General features: G+C 34.0%; 1 protein-coding gene across 2 annotated transcripts in view; it reads right to left on the bottom strand.

Annotated features, from left to right (window-relative positions):
• Positions 1-24320, bottom strand: part of LOC149479123 (serine/threonine-protein phosphatase PP1-gamma catalytic subunit B) — a 28650-nt gene extending 4330 nt beyond the window's left edge. For both annotated transcript variants that reach the window (XM_089708870.1, XM_089708871.1), the window contains exons 1-5: positions 24085-24320; positions 23811-23942; positions 16824-17040; positions 12801-12889; positions 1130-1326 (exon numbers count right to left, since the gene is read on the bottom strand). In XM_089708870.1, the coding sequence (XP_089564996.1) occupies positions 1130-1326; positions 12801-12889; positions 16824-17040; positions 23811-23942; positions 24085-24145 (696 nt within the window). In that variant the 5' untranslated portion in view covers positions 24146-24320. The remainder of the gene's footprint in view (positions 1-1129; positions 1327-12800; positions 12890-16823; positions 17041-23810; positions 23943-24084) is intronic.
• Positions 24321-25460: the final 1140 nt, after the last annotated feature.

Genomic DNA, 25460 nt, shown 5'->3' with positions numbered 1-25460 from the left:
GATAAACATTATTTTAGTATATTTTCTGCAAAATAAAACCAAACAAGCAAAAACATACTTCCTAATTCCTATAGTATCATTTATTTCTCTTAATAAACACCATTTTCAACTTTCACTACCTTGGAACACGTCAATGTCACACCTAATCCCCTTATCATAGATAACATAATCCCACGGAAGCGGCCGCGGCGTGTTGACAGACGCTCGTGTTATTGTGTGTATTCATATTTGCTTTGTAAATAATGATGTACTTTTAGTAATGGGATGTTTTGTGTATATTGATTTCTTTCAGGGCTAAAAGGTTTTGACAAGGGTCTGTTTGATACTTGAAAAGGGTATTGTTGTAATATAAAATTGTTATTGTGACTATAGCAATGATACATAAAAGTATATAATGGTTCAATATTTGTGGGTTTACCGTATCTTATTGTTATAGGTCAAGCGTCTTGACATCAACAAGCTTCGCCTATACTTAGCAAGAACGATTATTTTTCCTTTAGTCTGTATTGTTTCGCTGACTCCGCGGTAATTCTGCATTATAATTTATATCATTCAAATTATCGTCAAAAGTTATGTTTAGTATGTGCATTCGTTAGTGCACTATGTCTGTGCGTTAGTGTGAATGGTCTGCACGTATGTGTATTTTACCCGCGTATATTCATTTATTGTGTGTGGGTTTGCGTGTGTGTGCCTCCGCACGTTTGTATGCATTTAGATATGTGCGTGTGTGTGTGTATTAGCACGCACATTACGAGCGCACACGAGTATTTGCGTATACAATGTATATGTGTCTCTTTGACGACGCGGTTGGCGCAGTGGTAAAGTAACTCCCTACTGAGCCGACGGTCCCGGGTTCGATCCCCGGTCAGGGCAAATATTTGTGTGATGAACTCAATTATTTGTTCTTGGGTCTGGGTGTTATCTATATATGTATTTATTAAATATTATATTTATCGTCGCCTAGTACCCACAACACAAGCCTTAATTGAGCTTACTGTGGGACTAGGTCGATTTGTGTAATAATGTCCTTTAATATTATTTATTTATTTGTGTGTGTGTGTGTGTGTGTGTGTGTGTGTGTGTGTGTGTGTGTGTGTGTGTGTGTGTGTGTGTGTGTGTATCTACCCACCTCAGTGCCGAACGTGAAGCTGACCCCACGGTCGTTCTCCCCCCACCCGGTGACGTCCTTGTCCGGGTCGGACCACAGCAGGTCGCACAGCAGCCCCTGGTCGGGCACGTCCGTGGGCCGCATGATGCGACGGATCTGCTCCATCGCTTGGAGGTCGGGGGACAGGCCTCCGTGGCAACAGAATATTTTCTCGTCCACTGCAAGAATGGAGGGGGACACGTTATTGATTGTATTACATAGAGGGTGTGATAACATCCTAAAAGCATATGCGATTCGCACTTCTAATCCTATTTGCAACTCATAATGCGTCATAGCGCATTGAGAATGTCATCATTATACAGTATAAAATAAATCCCTTTGGATGCTTAGATCTTAAAAAGAGAGAAATTTGTTAAGGTCGGAAAAAATCGGGTGAAGCCGCGGATGTAAAGCTAGTATCAACAACAGACAATAATAGCGCATTTGAAAATATTTCGAAAACTAATTGCAAGAAAATAAATTATATTAAGATGCTTAATAATTGTGCTTTCTATAAATTTTGAATACGACGAATTTTAATATGGTAAATATAATAAGGAATAGTTTATACACGCTTAATAAATAGAAGTAAAAATCTGTAAAATATATAATGCATATACTTTAAAGATTATCATTTTAACTGAACCCACGTAGAGGTTAAAAGATAATAACAGAGATTTACTTTAGCCGGTCATTTAACAGCAGCGAGGTCATTGCACTAATTCTGAACACTAACAATTATTGACATAATACAAGATACTGTTTTTACTACGCATTTGAATCAGCGATAGCAGAAATAATTCTATACTTACTTCTCTACAAATCATAGTAGTCATCTTTCGGATTTAGAAGTTTTTACTACCATTTTTATTATTCCGTATTCTAAATGAAATAAAGAAATATTTTTCTTTATCTTGGAACATCACAAAAGAAACAAAGAAAAGGTCAGTCACAATGGAATGCCATTTACCCGATAGATTAGATTTGCAAAAATACATAGATAATAAAAGACAATGTATCAAATAAATGTCTACCATTATTCTTAGATAAATAGGTACATTTACACATTTATCTGAATTTTATCGTATCAGGGCTATGCGTGTTTCACAGAAAGGCGTCAGGGGGTAAGCTAGTACATAATATTTGCACACCACAATGCATCACAAGTCACAACACTATAGATAGCGCCGCGACGGCGCCTGCCCGCACGATAAACGCGGGTCACTTTGCAGACGAACATTCGAGAAATATTTGCGAACACTGGACTGAGTTAGGGTTGAGTTTTGAACTCAATTATTGTCTTTTTAGTTTATCGATATAGGTTGCATTGCATTTTATGTGTATTATCCATACTATCTATTAATTAAATTACAATTACTTATTACAAAGAAGATTGATATGTATTTTTTTTTGTAACATACAATAACAACTATACCTTATAATTGAAATTAATAACAGCTCATCTATACTAATATTATAAAGCTGAAGAGTTTGTTTGTTTTAACGCGCTAATCTCGGGAACTACTGGTCCGATTTGAAAAATTCTTTCGGTGTTAGATAGCCCATTTATCGAGGAAGGCTATAGGCTATATATCATCAAGCTACGGCCAACAGGAGTGGAGCCACGGGGGTGAAACCGCGCGGAGCAGCTTAGCGGAGCGCTTATACAGCTTTAAATTAGCCCTAGGCACAAAAAAAGGCTTTAAAATAGTGCTTTCTAACGACAATTCCATATTTTATAGCGCACTAAAATTTCACTGTAATTCTGCAATAAATTCTATTGACCATTACGTGTTTTATCTCATTACACGCCGTAAAGCGAGACCGTCCTAGATTTTAATGTAAACACAGTGCACGCGTGTTTATTTAATTCAATATTACATCAAGGTTATGCCACAGTAAACGGAACAACAACAGTATGGAAACTTACTACAAAATGCTCGAAACTTTTCACACAAACATTCATGCGCATCGACCAGACTCATAGGCAGTTGTTGCAGTGAAGTCACTACTTCTGTGGCTAATGTCCTCTTAAAAGGGTCCACGAAACTTTCTTCGTCCAGCAGCCGCAGAGTATCGCATAAACGTTTTACAAAGTAATATGTAGTATTGCTTCGATGCGTAGGCGATTATTCTATCGAAAAGGTTTAGTTACCTTACTGTTCGTATCGATTAACTATAGTTATGTGTTAAACACAAAACGCCATGTGGTAAGTGACCTTTGTTTTACCGGGTACTGAAGGTCAAGAGTGCTTTCAGCCCTTAGGGCCGATTACAGCACATAGTGCCCTTGATGGGGTATTTGACACTTCTTGACATTATTTGACGGATAAGTTAACAACAAGAAGCCGTGAAACCGACCAGCTGAATATTATTTTACTACAACATCAAATGCAATAAGTTCCTGAACTTATGACAATTGACAACAGAGTGAACAAAAAAATATGATCAAATCGCTTGCCAACTTTTACTGGAAATATACAACAACATACGTCCATAAACTCCATTGTATTCCGTCGCAGGCATTGTTAGATTCCGCCAATAAACTTACAACAACATAATATTTGAGATCTTTGACCAAACGTTTTAAAATACGCAGTTAGTCTTTTCGTACATATTATAATAATATGTTAAAACTCAAAATTCTTGAATTTCTTATCTTTTATATACAAATTAATAAAAATTTTAATCCTCGCCTCTATGTCCCGTTATTTCAGGTGTCCTACGAAACGGCTAACCATATTAAACCGTGTGTTACAAGGATAAGACAACTCAAACTATTATTCGACGATAAGAAATTGGAAAGAACAAGATCAAACTCAAAACTGAAACATTTATTTATTCAATCACTATTGATCATCAAGGCAACTTTACAACAAAGATCCGACTATAGGCACGTTTATATCTCTCCCCTTCTAACTAAGCACCTATAGTCTGAGCTAGATGACCTATTTCAGGGCGTCCAGTCGATTCCACAGCCTTTGTTCACTTTCGCTCGTTAACCAATTTTCACTCTAGTGTTAACGATACACTATGACTAGATACAAAGGGATGTTTGCAGAAGAAATTTTATTGATAGCGTTTTGTCACTCCTTATTTTTGTTTTTTGTTTATTAAGCGTATTACTCAACATTTAATAATCTGTAGTCTGACATGTTTCAGAAAAGATATAGACAAAATTATTGCTTTAACCACAAGAGTAACCTAATTTGTCACCACCACTTTTGTACAATAAAGAACAAACAAATAATTCCAATCCAGTCGACGACCCATCAAACCAATGCGTTTTTCTTTACAGTCGCAACAGTATAAAACATAAGCATTCTACAAATCTAGTTCAAAAGGAACGTGTGTGAACTGCGATGAAATGCATTCATTTGTTAACCGTGCGAACGTATTGTATTCCGATTGGCGTACCGCATTTTGCGTGCGGCACAATGATCGCTTCCTATTTGTGCAATTGTGATTGTATCTAGCCTGGTGTTGTGTAAAATTGATTTGAATTTATAAAGAAAGGTTTTGTCGTAGGTTTCATTCACTGGGTGACCTACTGACTAATAATAAAGATGTAAAATACTACATTCCCAGTGAAGAGATGCCCGTAATAACTATAAGGCAAGCAAACTATAATTTATAAAAAAGATTTTTATCCGTGTTGAAACACAAATTGGGATAGATCGCGATTAATCTTTTCATCAGCACTAGATTTTCGGCAACAATCAGTAAAATGGCACATAACCAATATCAATTTACTCTCAAACATAAAACGACTCACGTCAATCCGTTGAAAAAATCTGTTGAATAATAATTGTAATTACCAAACACCTATGAATCATCATGAATACGTCGACTCAGCCTAGCAAGCTGGCGACTTGCCATAACCACACTACCAAGTCTAAATAACTTACAAGTCTAGATCTCTTGAAACTCTAGATCTCTTAGAAGTGTAGATCACTTGATAGCAAGTGTAGATCGCTCCGATAGTCAACACTGTGGCCACTTGATATTGATAGTGAAGTCCCATGTCCCCTAGTGGGGTATGGGGAAAGCATTATTCATACATCTGTTTCACTGATCAATTTTCTTTAGGGACAAGTAGGCCTTCTGCATCCTGCCAGACAGAGACATTTTTAATCTCCACCGGGAATCGAACACAGGACCCCTCCGTTCTACGCTCATGTGTTAACCACTGTACTAAAGCGGCGGCTTGAAATTGAACGCTAGATATTTCTCTGGACAAGTCGACTAGTCGTCTGCGGTTGGGTTACCTTATGTGGTGTGAAAGTCGGCTAACGACTCGTCTTATTTAAAAATTTAAGTTGCAATATGAATAAATATCTGATTAAAGATATATTGAGAGAATATTATGACATATTGAAATCTCCATCGCTTGGAGGTCGGGGGACAGGCCTCCGTGGCAACAGAATATTTTCTCGTCCACTGCAAGAATGGAGGGGGACACGTTATTGATTGTATTACATAGAGGGTGTGATAACATCCTAAAAGCATATGCGATTCGCACTTCTAATCCTATTTGCAACTCATAATGCGTCATAGCGCATTGAGAATGTCATCATTATACAGTATAAAATAAATCCCTTTGGATGCTTAGATCTTAAAAAGAGAGAAATTTGTTAAGGTCGGAAAAAATCGGGTGAAGCCGCGGATGTAAAGCTAGTATCAACAACAGACAATAATAGCGCATTTGAAAATATTTCGAAAACTAATTGCAAGAAAATAAATTATATTAAGATGCTTAATAATTGTGCTTTCTATAAATTTTGAATACGACGAATTTTAATATGGTAAATATAATAAGGAATAGTTTATACACGCTTAATAAATAGAAGTAAAAATCTGTAAAATATATAATGCATATACTTTAAAGATTATCATTTTAACTGAACCCACGTAGAGGTTAAAAGATAATAACAGAGATTTACTTTAGCCGGTCATTTAACAGCAGCGAGGTCATTGCACTAATTCTGAACACTAACAATTATTGACATAATACAAGATACTGTTTTTACTACGCATTTGAATCAGCGATAGCAGAAATAATTCTATACTTACTTCTCTACAAATCATAGTAGTCATCTTTCGGATTTAGAAGTTTTTACTACCATTTTTATTATTCCGTATTCTAAATGAAATAAAGAAATATTTTTCTTTATCTTGGAACATCACAAAAGAAACAAAGAAAAGGTCAGTCACAATGGAATGCCATTTACCCGATAGATTAGATTTGCAAAAATACATAGATAATAAAAGACAATGTATCAAATAAATGTCTACCATTATTCTTAGATAAATAGGTACATTTACACATTTATCTGAATTTTATCGTATCAGGGCTATGCGTGTTTCACAGAAAGGCGTCAGGGGGTAAGCTAGTACATAATATTTGCACACCACAATGCATCACAAGTCACAACACTATAGATAGCGCCGCGACGGCGCCTGCCCGCACGATAAACGCGGGTCACTTTGCAGACGAACATTCGAGAAATATTTGCGAACACTGGACTGAGTTAGGGTTGAGTTTTGAACTCAATTATTGTCTTTTTAGTTTATCGATATAGGTTGCATTGCATTTTATGTGTATTATCCATACTATCTATTAATTAAATTACAATTACTTATTACAAAGAAGATTGATATGTATTTTTTTTTGTAACATACAATAACAACTATACCTTATAATTGAAATTAATAACAGCTCATCTATACTAATATTATAAAGCTGAAGAGTTTGTTTGTTTTAACGCGCTAATCTCGGGAACTACTGGTCCGATTTGAAAAATTCTTTCGGTGTTAGATAGCCCATTTATCGAGGAAGGCTATAGGCTATATATCATCAAGCTACGGCCAACAGGAGTGGAGCCACGGGGGTGAAACCGCGCGGAGCAGCTTAGCGGAGCGCTTATACAGCTTTAAATTAGCCCTAGGCACAAAAAAAGGCTTTAAAATAGTGCTTTCTAACGACAATTCCATATTTTATAGCGCACTAAAATTTCACTGTAATTCTGCAATAAATTCTATTGACCATTACGTGTTTTATCTCATTACACGCCGTAAAGCGAGACCGTCCTAGATTTTAATGTAAACACAGTGCACGCGTGTTTATTTAATTCAATATTACATCAAGGTTATGCCACAGTAAACGGAACAACAACAGTATGGAAACTTACTACAAAATGCTCGAAACTTTTCACACAAACATTCATGCGCATCGACCAGACTCATAGGCAGTTGTTGCAGTGAAGTCACTACTTCTGTGGCTAATGTCCTCTTAAAAGGGTCCACGAAACTTTCTTCGTCCAGCAGCCGCAGAGTATCGCATAAACGTTTTACAAAGTAATATGTAGTATTGCTTCGATGCGTAGGCGATTATTCTATCGAAAAGGTTTAGTTACCTTACTGTTCGTATCGATTAACTATAGTTATGTGTTAAACACAAAACGCCATGTGGTAAGTGACCTTTGTTTTACCGGGTACTGAAGGTCAAGAGTGCTTTCAGCCCTTAGGGCCGATTACAGCACATAGTGCCCTTGATGGGGTATTTGACACTTCTTGACATTATTTGACGGATAAGTTAACAACAAGAAGCCGTGAAACCGACCAGCTGAATATTATTTTACTACAACATCAAATGCAATAAGTTCCTGAACTTATGACAATTGACAACAGAGTGAACAAAAAAATATGATCAAATCGCTTGCCAACTTTTACTGGAAATATACAACAACATACGTCCATAAACTCCATTGTATTCCGTCGCAGGCATTGTTAGATTCCGCCAATAAACTTACAACAACATAATATTTGAGATCTTTGACCAAACGTTTTAAAATACGCAGTTAGTCTTTTCGTACATATTATAATAATATGTTAAAACTCAAAATTCTTGAATTTCTTATCTTTTATATACAAATTAATAAAAATTTTAATCCTCGCCTCTATGTCCCGTTATTTCAGGTGTCCTACGAAACGGCTAACCATATTAAACCGTGTGTTACAAGGATAAGACAACTCAAACTATTATTCGACGATAAGAAATTGGAAAGAACAAGATCAAACTCAAAACTGAAACATTTATTTATTCAATCACTATTGATCATCAAGGCAACTTTACAACAAAGATCCGACTATAGGCACGTTTATATCTCTCCCCTTCTAACTAAGCACCTATAGTCTGAGCTAGATGACCTATTTCAGGGCGTCCAGTCGATTCCACAGCCTTTGTTCACTTTCGCTCGTTAACCAATTTTCACTCTAGTGTTAACGATACACTATGACTAGATACAAAGGGATGTTTGCAGAAGAAATTTTATTGATAGCGTTTTGTCACTCCTTATTTTTGTTTTTTGTTTATTAAGCGTATTACTCAACATTTAATAATCTGTAGTCTGACATGTTTCAGAAAAGATATAGACAAAATTATTGCTTTAACCACAAGAGTAACCTAATTTGTCACCACCACTTTTGTACAATAAAGAACAAACAAATAATTCCAATCCAGTCGACGACCCATCAAACCAATGCGTTTTTCTTTACAGTCGCAACAGTATAAAACATAAGCATTCTACAAATCTAGTTCAAAAGGAACGTGTGTGAACTGCGATGAAATGCATTCATTTGTTAACCGTGCGAACGTATTGTATTCCGATTGGCGTACCGCATTTTGCGTGCGGCACAATGATCGCTTCCTATTTGTGCAATTGTGATTGTATCTAGCCTGGTGTTGTGTAAAATTGATTTGAATTTATAAAGAAAGGTTTTGTCGTAGGTTTCATTCACTGGGTGACCTACTGACTAATAATAAAGATGTAAAATACTACATTCCCAGTGAAGAGATGCCCGTAATAACTATAAGGCAAGCAAACTATAATTTATAAAAAAGATTTTTATCCGTGTTGAAACACAAATTGGGATAGATCGCGATTAATCTTTTCATCAGCACTAGATTTTCGGCAACAATCAGTAAAATGGCACATAACCAATATCAATTTACTCTCAAACATAAAACGACTCACGTCAATCCGTTGAAAAAATCTGTTGAATAATAATTGTAATTACCAAACACCTATGAATCATCATGAATACGTCGACTCAGCCTAGCAAGCTGGCGACTTGCCATAACCACACTACCAAGTCTAAATAACTTACAAGTCTAGATCTCTTGAAACTCTAGATCTCTTAGAAGTGTAGATCACTTGATAGCAAGTGTAGATCGCTCCGATAGTCAACACTGTGGCCACTTGATATTGATAGTGAAGTCCCATGTCCCCTAGTGGGGTATGGGGAAAGCATTATTCATACATCTGTTTCACTGATCAATTTTCTTTAGGGACAAGTAGGGCTTCTGCATCCTGCCAGACAGAGACATTTTTTAGTCTCCACCGGGAATCGAACACAGGACCCCTCCGTTCTACGCTGTTAACCACTGTACCAAAGAGGCGGCTTGATATTGAACACTAGATATTTCTGTGGACAAGACGTCTAGTCGTCTGCGGTTGGGTTACCTTATGTGGTGTGAAAGTCGGCTAACGACTCGTCTTATTTAAAAATTTAAGTTGCAATATGAATAAATATCTGATTAAAGATATACTGAGAGAATATATTGAAAAGTTGTGTTATTATATTTATTTATTTGTGATAATACTTAAAAACGTCTTCTGACTACAAATCTCAACTACATCCTTAACTAACTTCCTACTTATCAACACGACTGCAGACAAGATACAAAACACAATAGAAAAGAATCTTCGTGAAAAAACCAAAAAAAAAAACGCGTTTTAATCAGTTCTTTCTACACACACTAACTAACTATGGCCTCAACTAAATTCTTTAGCTATCAACATACCGTCCTAGGCAATATACATCATACTATAGAACAAACTCTTCCTGAAAAAAACCTTAACAATAGTCAATTTTTACACGCTTTATATTAGCTTCACCTGTATGTTTGTAACCGACTTCTTTGGGCGCGATTTTGACCCACTTTAAACGGCCAGATTTCGTTCAAACTTTGTAGATTTATTGAGGACCGATGACAATACACTAATTTGATAAAATAAATAATAGATAAAAAAATAAAAAACACGCTTTTTATAGAAAACCGACCTAAAAGCGTGTTTTTTAGTTTTTTTAAACTATTATTATTTCAAATCAAATCAATTAAAATCTACATCGAGATGTATTCACAATTCACACAGACGCAAGGAAGGAAGCACATACACTTCCTCAATAGCGTGACTGTGACACTTAAGAATTAATCGTTAAAGTAATACATACATTACTTTGCCAATTTCCGAGGTTAGTTTATAGTTAATCTAGTGTCGCCTTGGTTGGGCGGATACGTGGGTCGAATGTATAGTATATACGCATTAACAAATACATGAAATAATGTCCTGTCATGTAGATATATCTCTTATCTAATATATAAAATTCTCGTGTCACAATGTTAGTCTGCATACTCCTCCGAAACGGGTGGACCGATTCTCATGAAATTTTCTGTGCATATCGGGTAAGTCTGAGAATCGGCCAACATCTATTTTTCATATGTACCACGGGCGAAGCCGGGGCGGACCGCTAGTTATATGTAAAATGATATAATGATATAAGGTTAGCTTTTCAAAAAAATCTCTTGATCACTGTACTTATCATACAAAAAAAGAACTAAGGAAAATTAAGGAAACCGCTTGTAACAATAAAATAAATGATCAGTTTAAGGGCATGAAATTAAATTCAACTATTTATTGATTCAACTGTATTTAAACAGCACAGAATCGAATCAAGCTCAAGCATTTTTTTCCTATCCAACGTTACTTCATTTAAAAGCACTTATTTACCGGTTAAGGAAGCAGTTTCTACTTTCTATAGAGATATGAGCTAGCAAGAAACTCTCAAGTCAATATCTCAACACACATTCATTTATAAATCTAGCCTATATAACAAACTACCCGCAAAATTTTAAATTGCACCAATTAAACGAGGGTACCTTGAAACGTCAAATTTCTAACATCTAGCAATGAAACACCATACAAGTAAGGTTTTGACTCACAAAAGGTTTTCCCAACATTTTCCATTAGTGTTACACGCGATCAATATATCGTGTTTAGTTATCTAAAGTAGGTATTGATAAATAGATATAGATATGTATTTTATGGTTTTTATCCAATGCGGTATAAAAAGGGTTATTTTTATAAGTATAAAAATGTACATTATACATACCATGTATGTTTTTTGGCATGATTTATAGTTTAAACTCTAGATGTTGTGGATTTTAAGCTTGTTGGATTACGATTTACGATTGATTTTTCCTATTTGTTTACATTTACATAAGTATAAAGATATAAACGACAGTGTAAATTAATGTAAATAAATTACAAATACGATAACTTCACTATCACTACATAATATAATATACCTACATATTGTAAATCTTTTGAAATAAACTAGACAAAACCACAGATCTTCGGTAGTCTGAAAAATTTTGGAAAGCGCATACTCGATTAGACGCCGCGAAAACTCAACCAACATTTAACCTAATTGCTTGCTAATCCAATTTTCATAGATCCTATAATTTTATTTGTAAACCTCTCACATGAGATAGTGTATAATCGAATGAACACACTTCACGCCTAAGCGAGCGATTAGAGGCTATGGGGATAAAATGCCTCAGAGATATTGTATTTTATCTTATTTGTTTTATTGATTTTTAAAATGCTAATGTTTTATTGTATTTAATTTACCAAGTTGATGATGATGTAGATGTTGTAAAACATAATTATGTGGTTAATTAATCAGGTAAAAGCCATAAGAGATATAATTAGAATAAATAGGAAATAGAGTTACTTTCACATTTATAATTATTTTTATTCAGTATTGACACATTAATTTCCATAACTAAAACTATGTACTAGGCAAATATCATTTTTAGATATATAACGCAAAACACGCAAATCGCATTTAGCCAAGTGACTAGTAATATTATGCTATAATAAATAGTATCAACATTATAATAACCTAGTTTATATTATTTAGGTCTAGATTTTTAACAATTTTAACGTGTCCCAATATATTTTCTTGCTAAAATCAGCATAATGTAATTTGTTTACTATAACAATTGAATACTATATCTAAATATTATATCATACTAGCTTTCCACCCGCGGCTTCGCCCGCTTAGACCTAAACATAATAAATTATATTGTACTACAACCTTCTCCTTGAATCTCTCTATCTATTAAAAAATCCGCATCAAAATCCGTTGCGTAGTTTTAACAAGTGATAACTGCGTTAAAAACAACCGACTTCAAACTTGCACTTGCAACATTTACAAATACAGACAAAAATGCTTATAAAATAAAAACTACTGGGCCTATCCGAATAAAATTTTTATGGGACCAATTCGACACCATCCCGCATCGAACAAAAAAAGAATCACGTAAATCGGTTCAGAAACCTCGGAGTAATCGGTGTACATACATAAAAAAAAAATAAAAAAAAACATACCGGCCGAATTGATAACCTCCTCCTTTTTTTTTGAAGTCGGTTAAAGATTTAAGCATACATAGGGATATAGGGACAGAGAAAGCGACTTCGTTTTGTACTATGTAGTGATGCTATTTTTGTATGCATGTACTCACCGATCGCCGCAACGGGTAGGCAGTTAAAGCAGTCTGTGAATGTCTTCCATAACTTAATGTTGTACCTCCTCTTGCATTCATCGTAGAACCTTACAACAAAAAACATACATTTATTATAATTATTAATTATTTCTCTTTTCTTTGTCACATTTCTTGTTTTAAATACTTCAGAATCTCATTTCATTGTTATGTTTTAATTTGTCTTCAAAAGTCAAAAACTACTGAAATAATTTTAAAGATAATTTTATTATTTGTGATGTTTTATCCTCAAAGCTCGAATTCGCGGGTCTTATAGTTATTCCAATAAGTTTTGTTTAAGAAATAAACCCTTATGCATAAATGGACAGAGTTATTACTCTGTCAATCAAATCCAGCTATCCTAATTTGGATAAAATTTTATACATCAGGTAGATCAGCGTTATAAATTACACAATGTATATTAATTTTAACGAACTCTTATACGTAATTCACGCGGAAATTGTTCGATAGATAAACGTTTGCCCACGTTATCAATATTCGCTTATCTTTGGATAAATTCGCGCGATCATTCAGGCAAAATATAAACAATTTTTTCCATATGGGTTAGTAGAAATTTTTGAACCATATAGGTACATTAATTATCACATAGATGAGTGTGTTAATTATCCATATAAGTATTTATTTAAAATTATATATATATATATATATATATATATATATATATATATATATGTATATATATATATATATATATATAATATATATATATATATATATGTATATATATATATATATATATATATAATATATATATATATATAATACAAATATGTATGTTTATCAGCCATCTGTTTTCCATAACACAAGCGAAAGCTTAGTATGGGATCAGATTGTGCCGTGTGTGAAAATTGTAAAAACAATAATGAAATATTTATTTATCTAGGTACCTATATTTAAAATGAAACAAACAATTTAGCTATCTAAAATTTATACGGAAAACACAGTTACTCATACACGCCCACGCGAAGTCACGGGCAAAGCATTATCATAGTACAATATAATCTCAAACGAATAGTTCACGATCAATGTCAAGATAACGGTTCGTTGAGCGGAAAAATATAGCGAAGGAATTTATTTTATCAATGCGTAAACATGACATCACTAATTGTAAACACATTGGGGCCGTTCATAAAATACGTTCGCATACTAGGGGGGGGAGGGGTTTTCGCGAGTGTGACAAGATGTGACAAGGGGGGACAGGGGGTCTACGGCCGCGGCAGCGTGACGTTCGCCGTTCATTAAAAGTTTTTACTGAGTATACGTTCTCATATCGTATAATATCAAAATTTGTGTATTCAATCAAAATTTATCATGTTTAGGGGGGGGGGGTCTTCGTTTTTGTGACGAAATATTTCTAGGGGGGTGACCGAAAGTGTGACAAAGCGTGACAACCGGGGGGGAGGGGGTCAAAAAAAGTTAATTTTAGTGTGACGTATTTTATGAACGGCCCCATACTTATAAAAAATTTAGCAATGTTCTACGTATCGTTAATCCTAATCAGAGATAAATACATTATTGAAAAATACCCTATCGTTCACACCTATTTCTTGCTGTTTAAAATGTGCATTTGTGTCTATAGAGATTACGAATATTGACCGTTTAACTGATATTTATGAAATTTAACTTGAAAATTGTATTTGTGTATAATCTGTAAAGTTTACCAGGCTAAACTGTCGAGCTAATTTTGATGAAACTTGGCCTGGAAATAGTTGATAGTTACTACTTGACGTGCACTTAACATATTTGCACTCTTCAAGTTTCAAAACAATGGAAAAAATTTTCCCTCGTACATTCTCAAGTATCTCAAAATATACTGTATAATAAAACATCAATATCGCAGATCGCTACTATCGTTTCGTCATATAAACTGCACAGTGTTGATATTTGTATTGCGTATGGCTGCTACGCGATGACGTCAATTGCTCGCGAGCGGACACGCGGGCGGAAGTTAGCGTAAGGATCCGTTCACATAGACTGGCTCGGAGAGCAGATTCTTATCACGTTGAAAACACAGTTTTAGCATTTGTAGTAAGGTATATTGCATTTTTTCTCATTGAGAATGTTTGAACGCACTTGGTGTGAAATATTAAGAGAAGGCTCCGATCGCGTTCGATCCGCTTTCAGACCGCTTCCAGGCGGTTTGTGTGAAAAGAAAAATGAGCGCCGGCCGATACTCTCCGAGCCGGTCTGTGTGAACGTACCCTAATATCGATAAATCGGATTTTGTTTACAAACATTAAAGGGTCCGAAAATAAATTGCTGCTTGAAGCCAGCACCAATAAATATCATATTCTAATATTTAAATTATGAGTCATTGCTCTGAATTCTGATTGTTCGAAGGCCGATGGTTCAAATGAATTAATTGTATCATTAGTGAACTAAAATCAAATATTTAGATTTATCCTGCCAATATCTTGATAGCTTGTTATTGATAGAATCTGAGAATACATTTTTGTTATATTAACCCAAGAGCCCACGACGGCCAGACATTCATTTTTTTATTTTAGAAAAGTTGAAAGTTTCTCTGTATATGTCTCCGATACAGATAAGAACGACTAGCGATTATCAAGTCTGGGTTGTGGTTACTTTGACAGGAAACAGGTAGTAAAGGTGAATAAAATTGTACCTAACGTTCATTATAGTTTAAAAGCTAAATTTTATAATATACTAGCGGTCCGCCCCGGCTTCGGCCGTGGTACATATTTACGTTTTCTCTACATAAAAACCATCCTCGTACTTCAAGGAATATAATAAAAAAAGAATTATCGAAATCGGTTCAGCCGTTCTCGAGTTATGCGCTTACCAACACATTTTGCGATTCATTTTTATATATAAGATTATGTTACTTGGGGACGTAATTAAAAGATGTTACCTCAAGAGCCAGACAGTTTTTATGGTTCTTACATCTTGCCAGACACATTTAAAAAATAACTAAAATAACTTTCAACTTTTCTAAAATAAGGAATGTCTGGCTGTCGTGGGCTCTTAATCTATAACTACTGAAATAAGAGCAATTATCATCAAAGTACATATTACATTTTATGTATTGTATGTTGTTTTTTTGTTAGTGGGATTCCTATTATAAAATAAAACTGATTATTATACACTGTATTTAACCTAAACACGATTTTTCCTTTTGTATTTATTAATTTAGCTCTAGACATTTCGATATAAATGATCCAAAATACCGAACAACTACATAACAGCAATTCCATAAAAATATACGAACTACAATGTTTCATAATAATCATAATGGAGTTTAACATGAAAATGTAATGAAAATATCGTAGTTTTCCTCGGAAATGGGCCTATAAAATGTTATTACACCTTTCCTGTAGTTACATCGAGGTTAGTGCTTAGGGTACATTGACATACGACCTAACGCAAAACCTACATTTGTAGAGAACATAATAGTAATGAGTATGCAACAATTTTGTACTTTCTTTTTTTTGGGAGATTTTTATATTAGGAGTCAACTTTGGTTTAAGTTAATTTTATGTATATATCACTATTATAAGCAAAGAAATGATGGGCCTTACAAGGAATGATGAGCCTTACGAAAATGGCACAATTTATAAACCAATGCAAAATATTATGCTTTGGTCAGAAAAAAAAAAACAATTTGTATGAACTGTAAACGTGTGTAATGCACATAAAAATCAGCAAATTCCTTTGTACATACATCAGTTTTAAACAAAAATTGTAAAAACTCCATTTATTGATCAACATTTATAAAAACTAGACACACAATGATCAAAAGCCAATTTTATTTATTTAATTAGACTTCTTCTAGAAGCACTTTTGAATCGTCATTACACACTTTTAACATTTACCACCGATTTGGAAAGCAGTATCTACGGAGAAGAACCAGCAAGAAACTCCATAGTTGTTCTTTTAAAATCATGTCCATGTTACAATTTCATTTTACATAATTAATATGTAACTACATATAACATAAATAATATGCCAAAGAACTGAACTCACCCATAAATCCTATTAATGCTCGCACACTCATGATTCCCTCTCAACAAGAAGAAATTCTCGGGATATTTAATCTTATAAGCAAGTAACAGGCATATTGTCTCGAGCGATTGCTTGCCGCGGTCAACATAGTCACCGAGGAAGAGATAATTGGACTCCGGTGGGAAGCCACCGTATTCAAACAGCCGCAGTAGGTCGTAGTACTGACCGTGTATGTCACCTGTAAGGGAGGGATAGATTTATATGTGTCACAATATTTATAGAATAGAAACACATTTATTTCCAAAAAATGATACAGTACATTAAATTACAGACAATACTTATAACTTAAAAAAAAGACATGTGGCACTCGGGGACTGCCGCGGTAAGGCTATTGCATGCTATGCTTTCAAGCCACACCTTCGCGCCCGTCGGAGTGGGGAGCGTGAGGTTTTTTCGTTACGGAATTTCTCGATTCAGTCCCCGCGATAGAAGCTATGCAATAGCTTAAAAACAAGGTATAACAATATGTGAAGACGTTTTAACCCTCTGCCGCTGAGGTTACGTCTGACAGACAACGCAACATAAACTTTTGGTTCCTACGCCACCATTTTTCCGAGAATCGTCCCGCACCGCTAGGTAGCTTACTGCGCTCGCGTCCCCTCCCCGCCAGTGTGGCGACGACAGCCGCGGCGTGCGCTCGTGTCTACTTACAACAGTGTGGTGTCCGTAATACGTAAGGTCAGTAATAAGTGATGTGTCTTGTAGACGTATTGTCAGTAAAATAATTTTATCCCCATACTGTCTTCTAGACGTCACCTCAATATTTTCATAGTGTCTTTTATACTACACGTCAGCAAAATATTTGAAATGTAAGTAATTTATTGTTTATTTTAAATTATAATGTATATGTGTTATTGTTTTTAGATGGATTGTAACCGCCAAAAACCAACTGACCGACCGTCTAGGAAAAGAAAGGCTACTGACGAACAAATTCAACAGTTCTTGGAGGAAGACAACGAGTCGGAGTTCAGTGATGTCGACGATGAGGTTACCGATCGGGATTTTGTTATTGAGGAGGAAATGCACGAAGACAGTGAAGTATCTGGTGGTGAAGATCAAGAAAGGTTAGAGGAGCAGCCAACCAGTCCTGGAAGCCTAGATTCTAGAGAGGTTTTTTTGTCAAATTCGGGTGGTGGTAGTACGTACGTAGGAAAGAATGGTTTTATTTGGGCGAAAACTGAATTTTCAAGGACCTCACGCACACCTGCACATAATATTGTATCTTTACCAAGGCAAACTTCCGAACGAGGTGTATTTCCTGGCTACGAGAACTTGTGGCAAAAATTATTTGATTGTGAGATGATAGAAACATTAGTTTCCTGTACAAATAAAAAACTTGAAGTCTATCGAAGGAAATTCGCAAATTTTGCCAAGCATGAGTTGAAAGATACAACTTCTATAGAAATTAAATCACTACTTGGGTGTTTATATTACTCATCTGTATTTAAATGTAATGATGCTGATTCAAACTATTTGTTTGCAACTGATGGAACAGGTCATGAAATATTCAGATGTGTGATGTCTAAATATAGGTTTAACACTCTTTTGAATTGCTTGAGATTGGATGATATCAATGACCGACAGGAACGATTGCAATCTGATCCACTTGCTCCGGTTTCTGAATTTTTCAACAAATTCATATCGAATTGTCAAACTCATTTTACACCCGGTCCATATACCTGTATTGATGAAATGCTTCTAGCTTTCAAAGGTCGTTGCAAATTTGTTATTTATATGCCCAACAAACCTTCGAAGTATGGGATTAAAATTATGATTTTAAGTGATGCTCGTCAATTTTACGTTTATAATGCCTACATTTATCATGGGAAGGGTTCTGATGGTCTGGGACTTACTGAAGCAGAAAAAAAGTTAGCTGTGCCTACGCAGTCTGTATTGCGGCTGGTAAAACCGATTGAAAATTCAAACAGAAACGTAACGGCGGATAATTGGTTCAGCTCTATACCTCTGGCAGAACTTTTACTTCAAAAAGGATTGACTTATTTAGGAACACTTAAAAAAAATAAACGCGAGATTCCATCGGAGTTCAAACCAAATAAAAATAGAGCCGTTGGAAGTTCTTTGTATGGTTTTACCAAAGATTTGACTATGGTTTCTTATGTCCCAAAAAGAGACAAGGCAGTGATCCTCCTTTCTTCTTGCCACAACCACGCCAGTACTGATGAAGAAACCAATAAACCTACCATGATTGTGGATTATAATCATAGTAAAGGGGGTGTGGATGAAATAGACAAAAAATGTGCCATTTATTCATGTAGCCGCAAAACACGACGTTGGCCACAAGCTATTTTTTATCGATTGCTGGATATAGCGGGCGTCAATGCATTTGTGCTTTATAGTGAGTATCCAGAATCGAAAATGAGAAGAGCTGATTTTCTTATGCACCTTGCAAGAGAATTAGTACTGCCTGCTCTAAAGCAGCGAGTTTATAATGAAAAACTTCCGAGAGAATTGCGTATGACTCTTCGGCGAGTTTTAGGACAAGATTTGCCAGCTCCTCTCCCACCAAGCGACACTGGCACATCATCGACAAGAAAGTTGTGTCGTATCTGTCCAAGTAAATTGAAACGCCAAACGAGATTTACTTGTTGCATTTGCGCAAAACCTATCTGTTTGCAATGCGCTGCTCAAGTTTGCGCTGATTGTAAGACTGAAGTTTGAGACTGAATTGTAACAAAAGTACTCTAAGGATTTAAGCCTTTCATTTTTTATTAATAGGTTCAAGCCAGAAGATGGCAAAAATAATTTTGTTTTGTTGTTTTTTTTCATTTTTTTTATGTTTTTTATTTTTTAACAATGGCTGTGCTTAAAGTTCCTAAATCTCATAAGTGACACAAATATAATAAATAATTCTTAAATTTGTGTTTTATTTCAATTTTTATTATGATTACTATTTAAACACATGTCAACAGTTATATGAATTCAAGTTTCATTGCAAAATATATAATACCCATAACATAAATAGTACTTTAACTACACGTCTGTCAGACTACTCCTCAACATAATTGAAATAAAAATGGCACCTCAGTGGCAGAGGGTTAATATTATATCTGTATTACCTCAGGGAAAGGGATTACTGACTTACATAATATATGTGTAGTTAAAAAATGTTACACAAAAGAGAGGGAGTAATAATCTCATCATCAAAAACTTATTTTGTATTTGTAGATAGTAAGAAGGCGAGGGAGTGGACATCAACTACTTTTACGGCAGTAAAACATCTCTTTACCATTGGAATTTCCTTGACTATGCAGGGAGAAACAACAGGAAAGGCTCAAGGCAAAATAGTAACCTATTTAACTAAAGAATGAAATACTTATTGAAATAAAGTATGAGAATCCGAATTTGCTGGTCAAATAACTGTCCAACAATGTTGTAAATTTGTTTGTACTTTTATACTTTTGGATGAATTAAATGCAATTGTAGTGAAATTATAAAAAAAACTAGTTTTCCACCCGCGGCTTCGCCCGCTTTGTCTAAAACCTAATAAATTATATACTAAAGAGGAAGGCTCTTGAATCACTCTATCTATTAAAAAAAACCGCATTAAAATCCGTTGCGTAGTTTTAAAGATTTAAGCATACAGAAGGACATAGGGACAGAGAAAGCGACTTTGTTTTATACTATATAGTGATAGTGATATTGTTCTAAAATTTTAAGTGTTTACAGTCATTCTGTTTAATCAAACCTACCACAACATCTGTAATCAATAACATGTGGCTCCAAATTATGTTTATTGCAAGTAAATACTGTCTATATCCTCATTTGTACTACATATCTTATCAAGCTCATATAATATACTATTTGAAAAATACTTTTATTATCAATAAAAACAATTTTCCATAACACTTATTTGTCTGTTGTTTTATCCTGAATGAGTAATATTAACTGTTGACAATTACTTCAAAAAAACATGTTATTAGACTGGAGTAGATAATTTTTGAAACAAAAAAAAATCGCAGTCGGATGAAACCCATTAGAGAAGGAGGAGAATATGATAAAAATGTAAGGAAAAATAAATTACGGTCAATCCGAGTTAGGGAAGCGGGAGGGGGGAGCTTTTAAGAGAAAAAAATGGTTTCTCTCGATTTCCGACAAAACTACAAGTCCTATAGAAAAAAGTCCAATGGCAAAGTTGTAGGTAATTAAAAGTTCTACAACTTTTGTATTCACAATTTTTTCACATAACCTCAAAATTTAGGTGAAAAATTCAAAAAACCAAGTTTTTGGTCTTTTATTTTTATCTACTTCAAAATTTATTTTTTTTCTACTGAATTTGGTGGAAACTTACTTTATTATGTCCCAAATACACTGTAATTTATTTGATTGAAAATATTTATTTTTTCGCCTTATTTTGAATTAATACCAAAAAAACAACCTAATTTTCAATCGAAAAGTCACCCGTCAAAATATCAGTTTTTTTCAAAAACTTGGGGTGCCTTTTATTCATTGAAATCTCTACTTTCATATGGTGTAAAAAAAATAAACACCACCATAGTAATTGTTCTCAGGAAATGCATACAAACAGTGTGAAAATTAGCTTTTACTAAATCAGGCACACTTCTCGAACTACCTGAAATGTTTTTATCGACATCATTTTGCTTTTGAATATGCTGTAAAATATTAAACTAAGAACAGATAATTATTTTTCTTTTGAAATATTACCGAAAAGCCGATACAAGAGAAGATATAGAGTTCAAGAAGTGTGCCTGATTTAGTAAAAGCTCATTATTACACTGTTTGTATGCATTTCCTGAGAACATTTACTATAGTGGTGTTTATTTTTTTTACACCATATGAAAGTAAAGATTTCAATGAATAAAAGGCACCCCAAGTTTTTGAAAAAAGCTGATATTTTGACGGGTGACTTTTCGATTGAAAATTGGGTTGTTTTTTTGGTATTAATTCAAAATAAGGCGAAAAAATAAATATTTTCAATCAAATAAATTACAGTGTATTTGGGACATAATAAAGTAAGTTTCCACCAAATTTCGTAGAAAAACAATAAATTTTGAAGTAGATAAAAATAAAATACCAAAAACTTGGTTTTTTGAATTCTTCACCTAAATTTTTAGGTTATGTGAAAAAATTGTGAATTCAAAAGTTGTAGAACTTTTAATTACCTACAACTTTGCCATTGAACTTTTTTCTATAGGACTTGTAGTTTTGTCGGAAATCAGGAGAAACCATTTTTTTCTCTTAAAAGCTCCCCCCTCCCACTTCCCGAACTCGGATTGACCGTAATTTATGTTTCCTTTTATTTTCATCATATTCCCCTCCTTTTCTAATGGGTTTCATCCGACTGCGATTTTTTTTATCTTTTCATTATTTTTAAAGGCTTCTACCCCAGTCTATATTTACTGTTACATTAACAATATTATTAAATTTGAACTTGTACATATCTCTAAATTAAATAAAAAGTAGAACTGAATCAAAATAAATACAACTTTAACCTTGCCTTGTATTATCTTTGTTTACTTAAAATATTTGTTAATGAATACAGAACAAGGATATGCTAATTTAACTGTAAACAAATTTTAATTAAAATTCAAGTTCCACATTAATGTTGAGAATAATTAAGGCCAATACATATTTGATATAATTTTTTACAATGTACAACCAAATTGTCCTGGATTTAAACCCCAGAGAAAGCAAATAAAATATGTCCTTGGTGAATACCATGGTTATAATTTTTATCAAAAAAAACAATCAGCAAAGCAGGGCAAGTACCCAGCATTTATCAAAAAAGTAAGTTTCTGAATTGAGAATTGATTTTATTAAGGTTTGAGAAAGCTTAAGCCACACACATACCTATAGGTATGATAAGAAATATTGTAAACACCTTACTAACCATATACAAGCAAATAAACATATTTGATTTACATTCTTTATGTCAAATTCAGAATTCAGCTGTTCATCTTATAGAATAAAAACATCTCATTTTCTTGTACAGGAAGTGAATAAAGAGCAGATGTAAAAAACATCTGCCCCAAACCTTACGAGGGGAAGCAAACCTTCATTATAAAGTACAAAACAAAAAGTCCCAAAAGAATTACGGTAATTACTCTTAATAAACAGCATAATACTAATTATTCTAACATATTCAAGCTTGGTTCTAATAAAGAAGTGCTAAAATCACTAATCAAGATTTAACAAATGCTAAGTAGTTGTTTAAAAACAACAACTTATAAATAGGAATGAAAATTATATTTTCCATAAGTAGATATGACTTAGAAAGTGATTGGAAACAGACAAATTTGAAGAGTATAACAATAGATTCATAGGCTCAACCATCTTATAAATTAGATCTAATGCAACATTGTTATTGTAAAACCAAAATAATTCTACACCTGGGTATGCCAAGGATTCTTATCAACAAAAATAGAATTCATTGATACAGATAAGAGGGTACTTTAAAAAGTAAAAAGATGATGGTTATAGAGAAAATGAATGTGAAAAGTGAATTAAATAATATTGTTCTGTTTCGTATGGCCACACCCTTGAATTAACAGTTATTAATTAGGGATACTTAGCCCGTGATCATGTATGATGTAATCAGGCTCCTTTCTGGAGTGACATTGAGTTAAAAATATGATCGTAATTTACACGAAATTTGTAACTCGATGATAAATATTATGAGCATAAACCTGTCACTTTTTGGTTTATCAAAGCAATTGATTAATTTAAGCCCCTGCGTGACTCATGTTTGGACGCTCGTATTTGTTTTTTAATTAACGTACCCTTTGTACTTTGTTTCTCTCCTTAAATAAAGTCAATATACAATGAACATCTAAAGGTTGGTAGAGCATTGTTATAAAATCAAGTTACTTTACTCGTAAAGGAAAACGAAATTGATTTCGCAACAGTTTCGAAAGTTGAACTACGGATGTATACGGAACAAAGAAATTTGTCGCAAGTTTTTCTACTTACCGCATATTTTCAATGGTGCTTCTAGTTCAAGTAATATTGGTTGTGAGAGGAATATTTCCCGAGATTTCAAGCATAGCCCTTTTATCTCCACTTCCGTTAACTGTACATTCATGCCAGGCTTTTCGCCCCGGACTGAAAACAACACAAATAAACATAACACAAACACCCATAAAAATCACTTCACTCACTAAAAACAAACGAATTTTCGACCAAATAAACAAAATACATGATAAACGAGCGCGAAATTTTTTTAGTTTACATTACAATAATTTACCTTTTAGTAATTTTTTTATTACGTTATCAATGTTTAACTCATCTGTGTCTCTGTCTGCCATCGGATATAATGTTTGTGCACGGAATATGTCTAATTATATTTAATTAAAGAATTAGGATCGTTAGGATATTTTCCGATTTAAAAGGCACAACCTATTTCAATTCTCGGTTAAAATGAAATTCAATGGCGGAGACATCACTCACACACACAACAGATTACAGAAACACATCATCAGTGTGCCCAGTTGTTGCATGAAACAAAGAAAATTTCAAATTATATTTATGGCTAGTAATTTAAACAAAAATAAAATGATGGGTAGATAAAAACGAAAATAAAAAAAGATTTCGGAGTAACGTAAAAATACATAATAAATATTTTCTGCTTATATAATATTTATTATGGTAAAATAAAATAAATTAGTATGGCAACTTTAAAGAAAGCGCCTTGAAAGAAGTGACCTCGCGGCGAAAATATAATTGCTCCGAGCCGTAGACAGAGAAACCAATAGACAAATTGATATCTTATGTCGCATTCACACAAGAAAAAGAGCAACTTATGCCGGTGTTGTGTAAAGAAATGAGAGAGAACGATAAAATTTTTTGTTTCACGCAGCGTGCCACTTTTTTCAAGAATAGCAACCTACTTTGATAAACAAAGTTTGACAGCTAGCTATCGTCTTCCATAAAAATATAGTTTTTACATGTTCTAAGTTACATAATTCATGGTATGTTTGGTTTTTAATGATTTAGACTTACTGTTAATACCTTATAAAATAATACCATGGTGCGGTGTAGCGTTAAAGGGTGTAAAAGTTATAGTGGAACGAAAATGCCTGGATTGTCTTTTCACTCGTAAGTATACAACTCTTTATCAGTTTATAGGCCTTCAATCTTCATGATATTTTAGCGTGTTAATATATTGTGTATCACGTGCTGTTGACTTGAATACATTGTTTAAAAACCACAAAAATAACAATTATAAATTTTAACCTTAAAAATTTTGTGTTGCCAACTTTTCTACAAATTGTTACCCACTATTATGGGAAATAATAATATATATTCTGCAGTGTGTATTTAATTAAATATAGAATCTGAAATATTCAATGGCTTGTTCCAGTTTTCCTGAACCGGATAATTTACGACAGATTTGGATTGTAGCTACAGGATGAACAGATTGGAAACCAAAACCGAAGGTTAGAAAGTATTACAATCACCACCACCGCGACGCTGCCCCACCGAAGACAATGGATACTCTTGGTTCCAACATTGAACCGGAGGGACGTAGTTAATTAAGTTAGAGATATAGTACGACATAAAAGAGATGAAATTAATTATTTTGGAACTAATTCGTTTTTCATTACCTGGCAACCCTGAATT

Source organism: Colias philodice, chromosome 21 (assembly GCF_061535455.1).
Source record: "Colias philodice isolate Cphi_HAF_F1 chromosome 21, ilColPhil1 Martin Lab GWU primary, whole genome shotgun sequence".
Lineage (NCBI taxonomy): Eukaryota > Metazoa > Arthropoda > Insecta > Lepidoptera > Pieridae > Colias > Colias philodice.
This window is presented reverse-complemented; position numbering and strand designations above follow the sequence as displayed.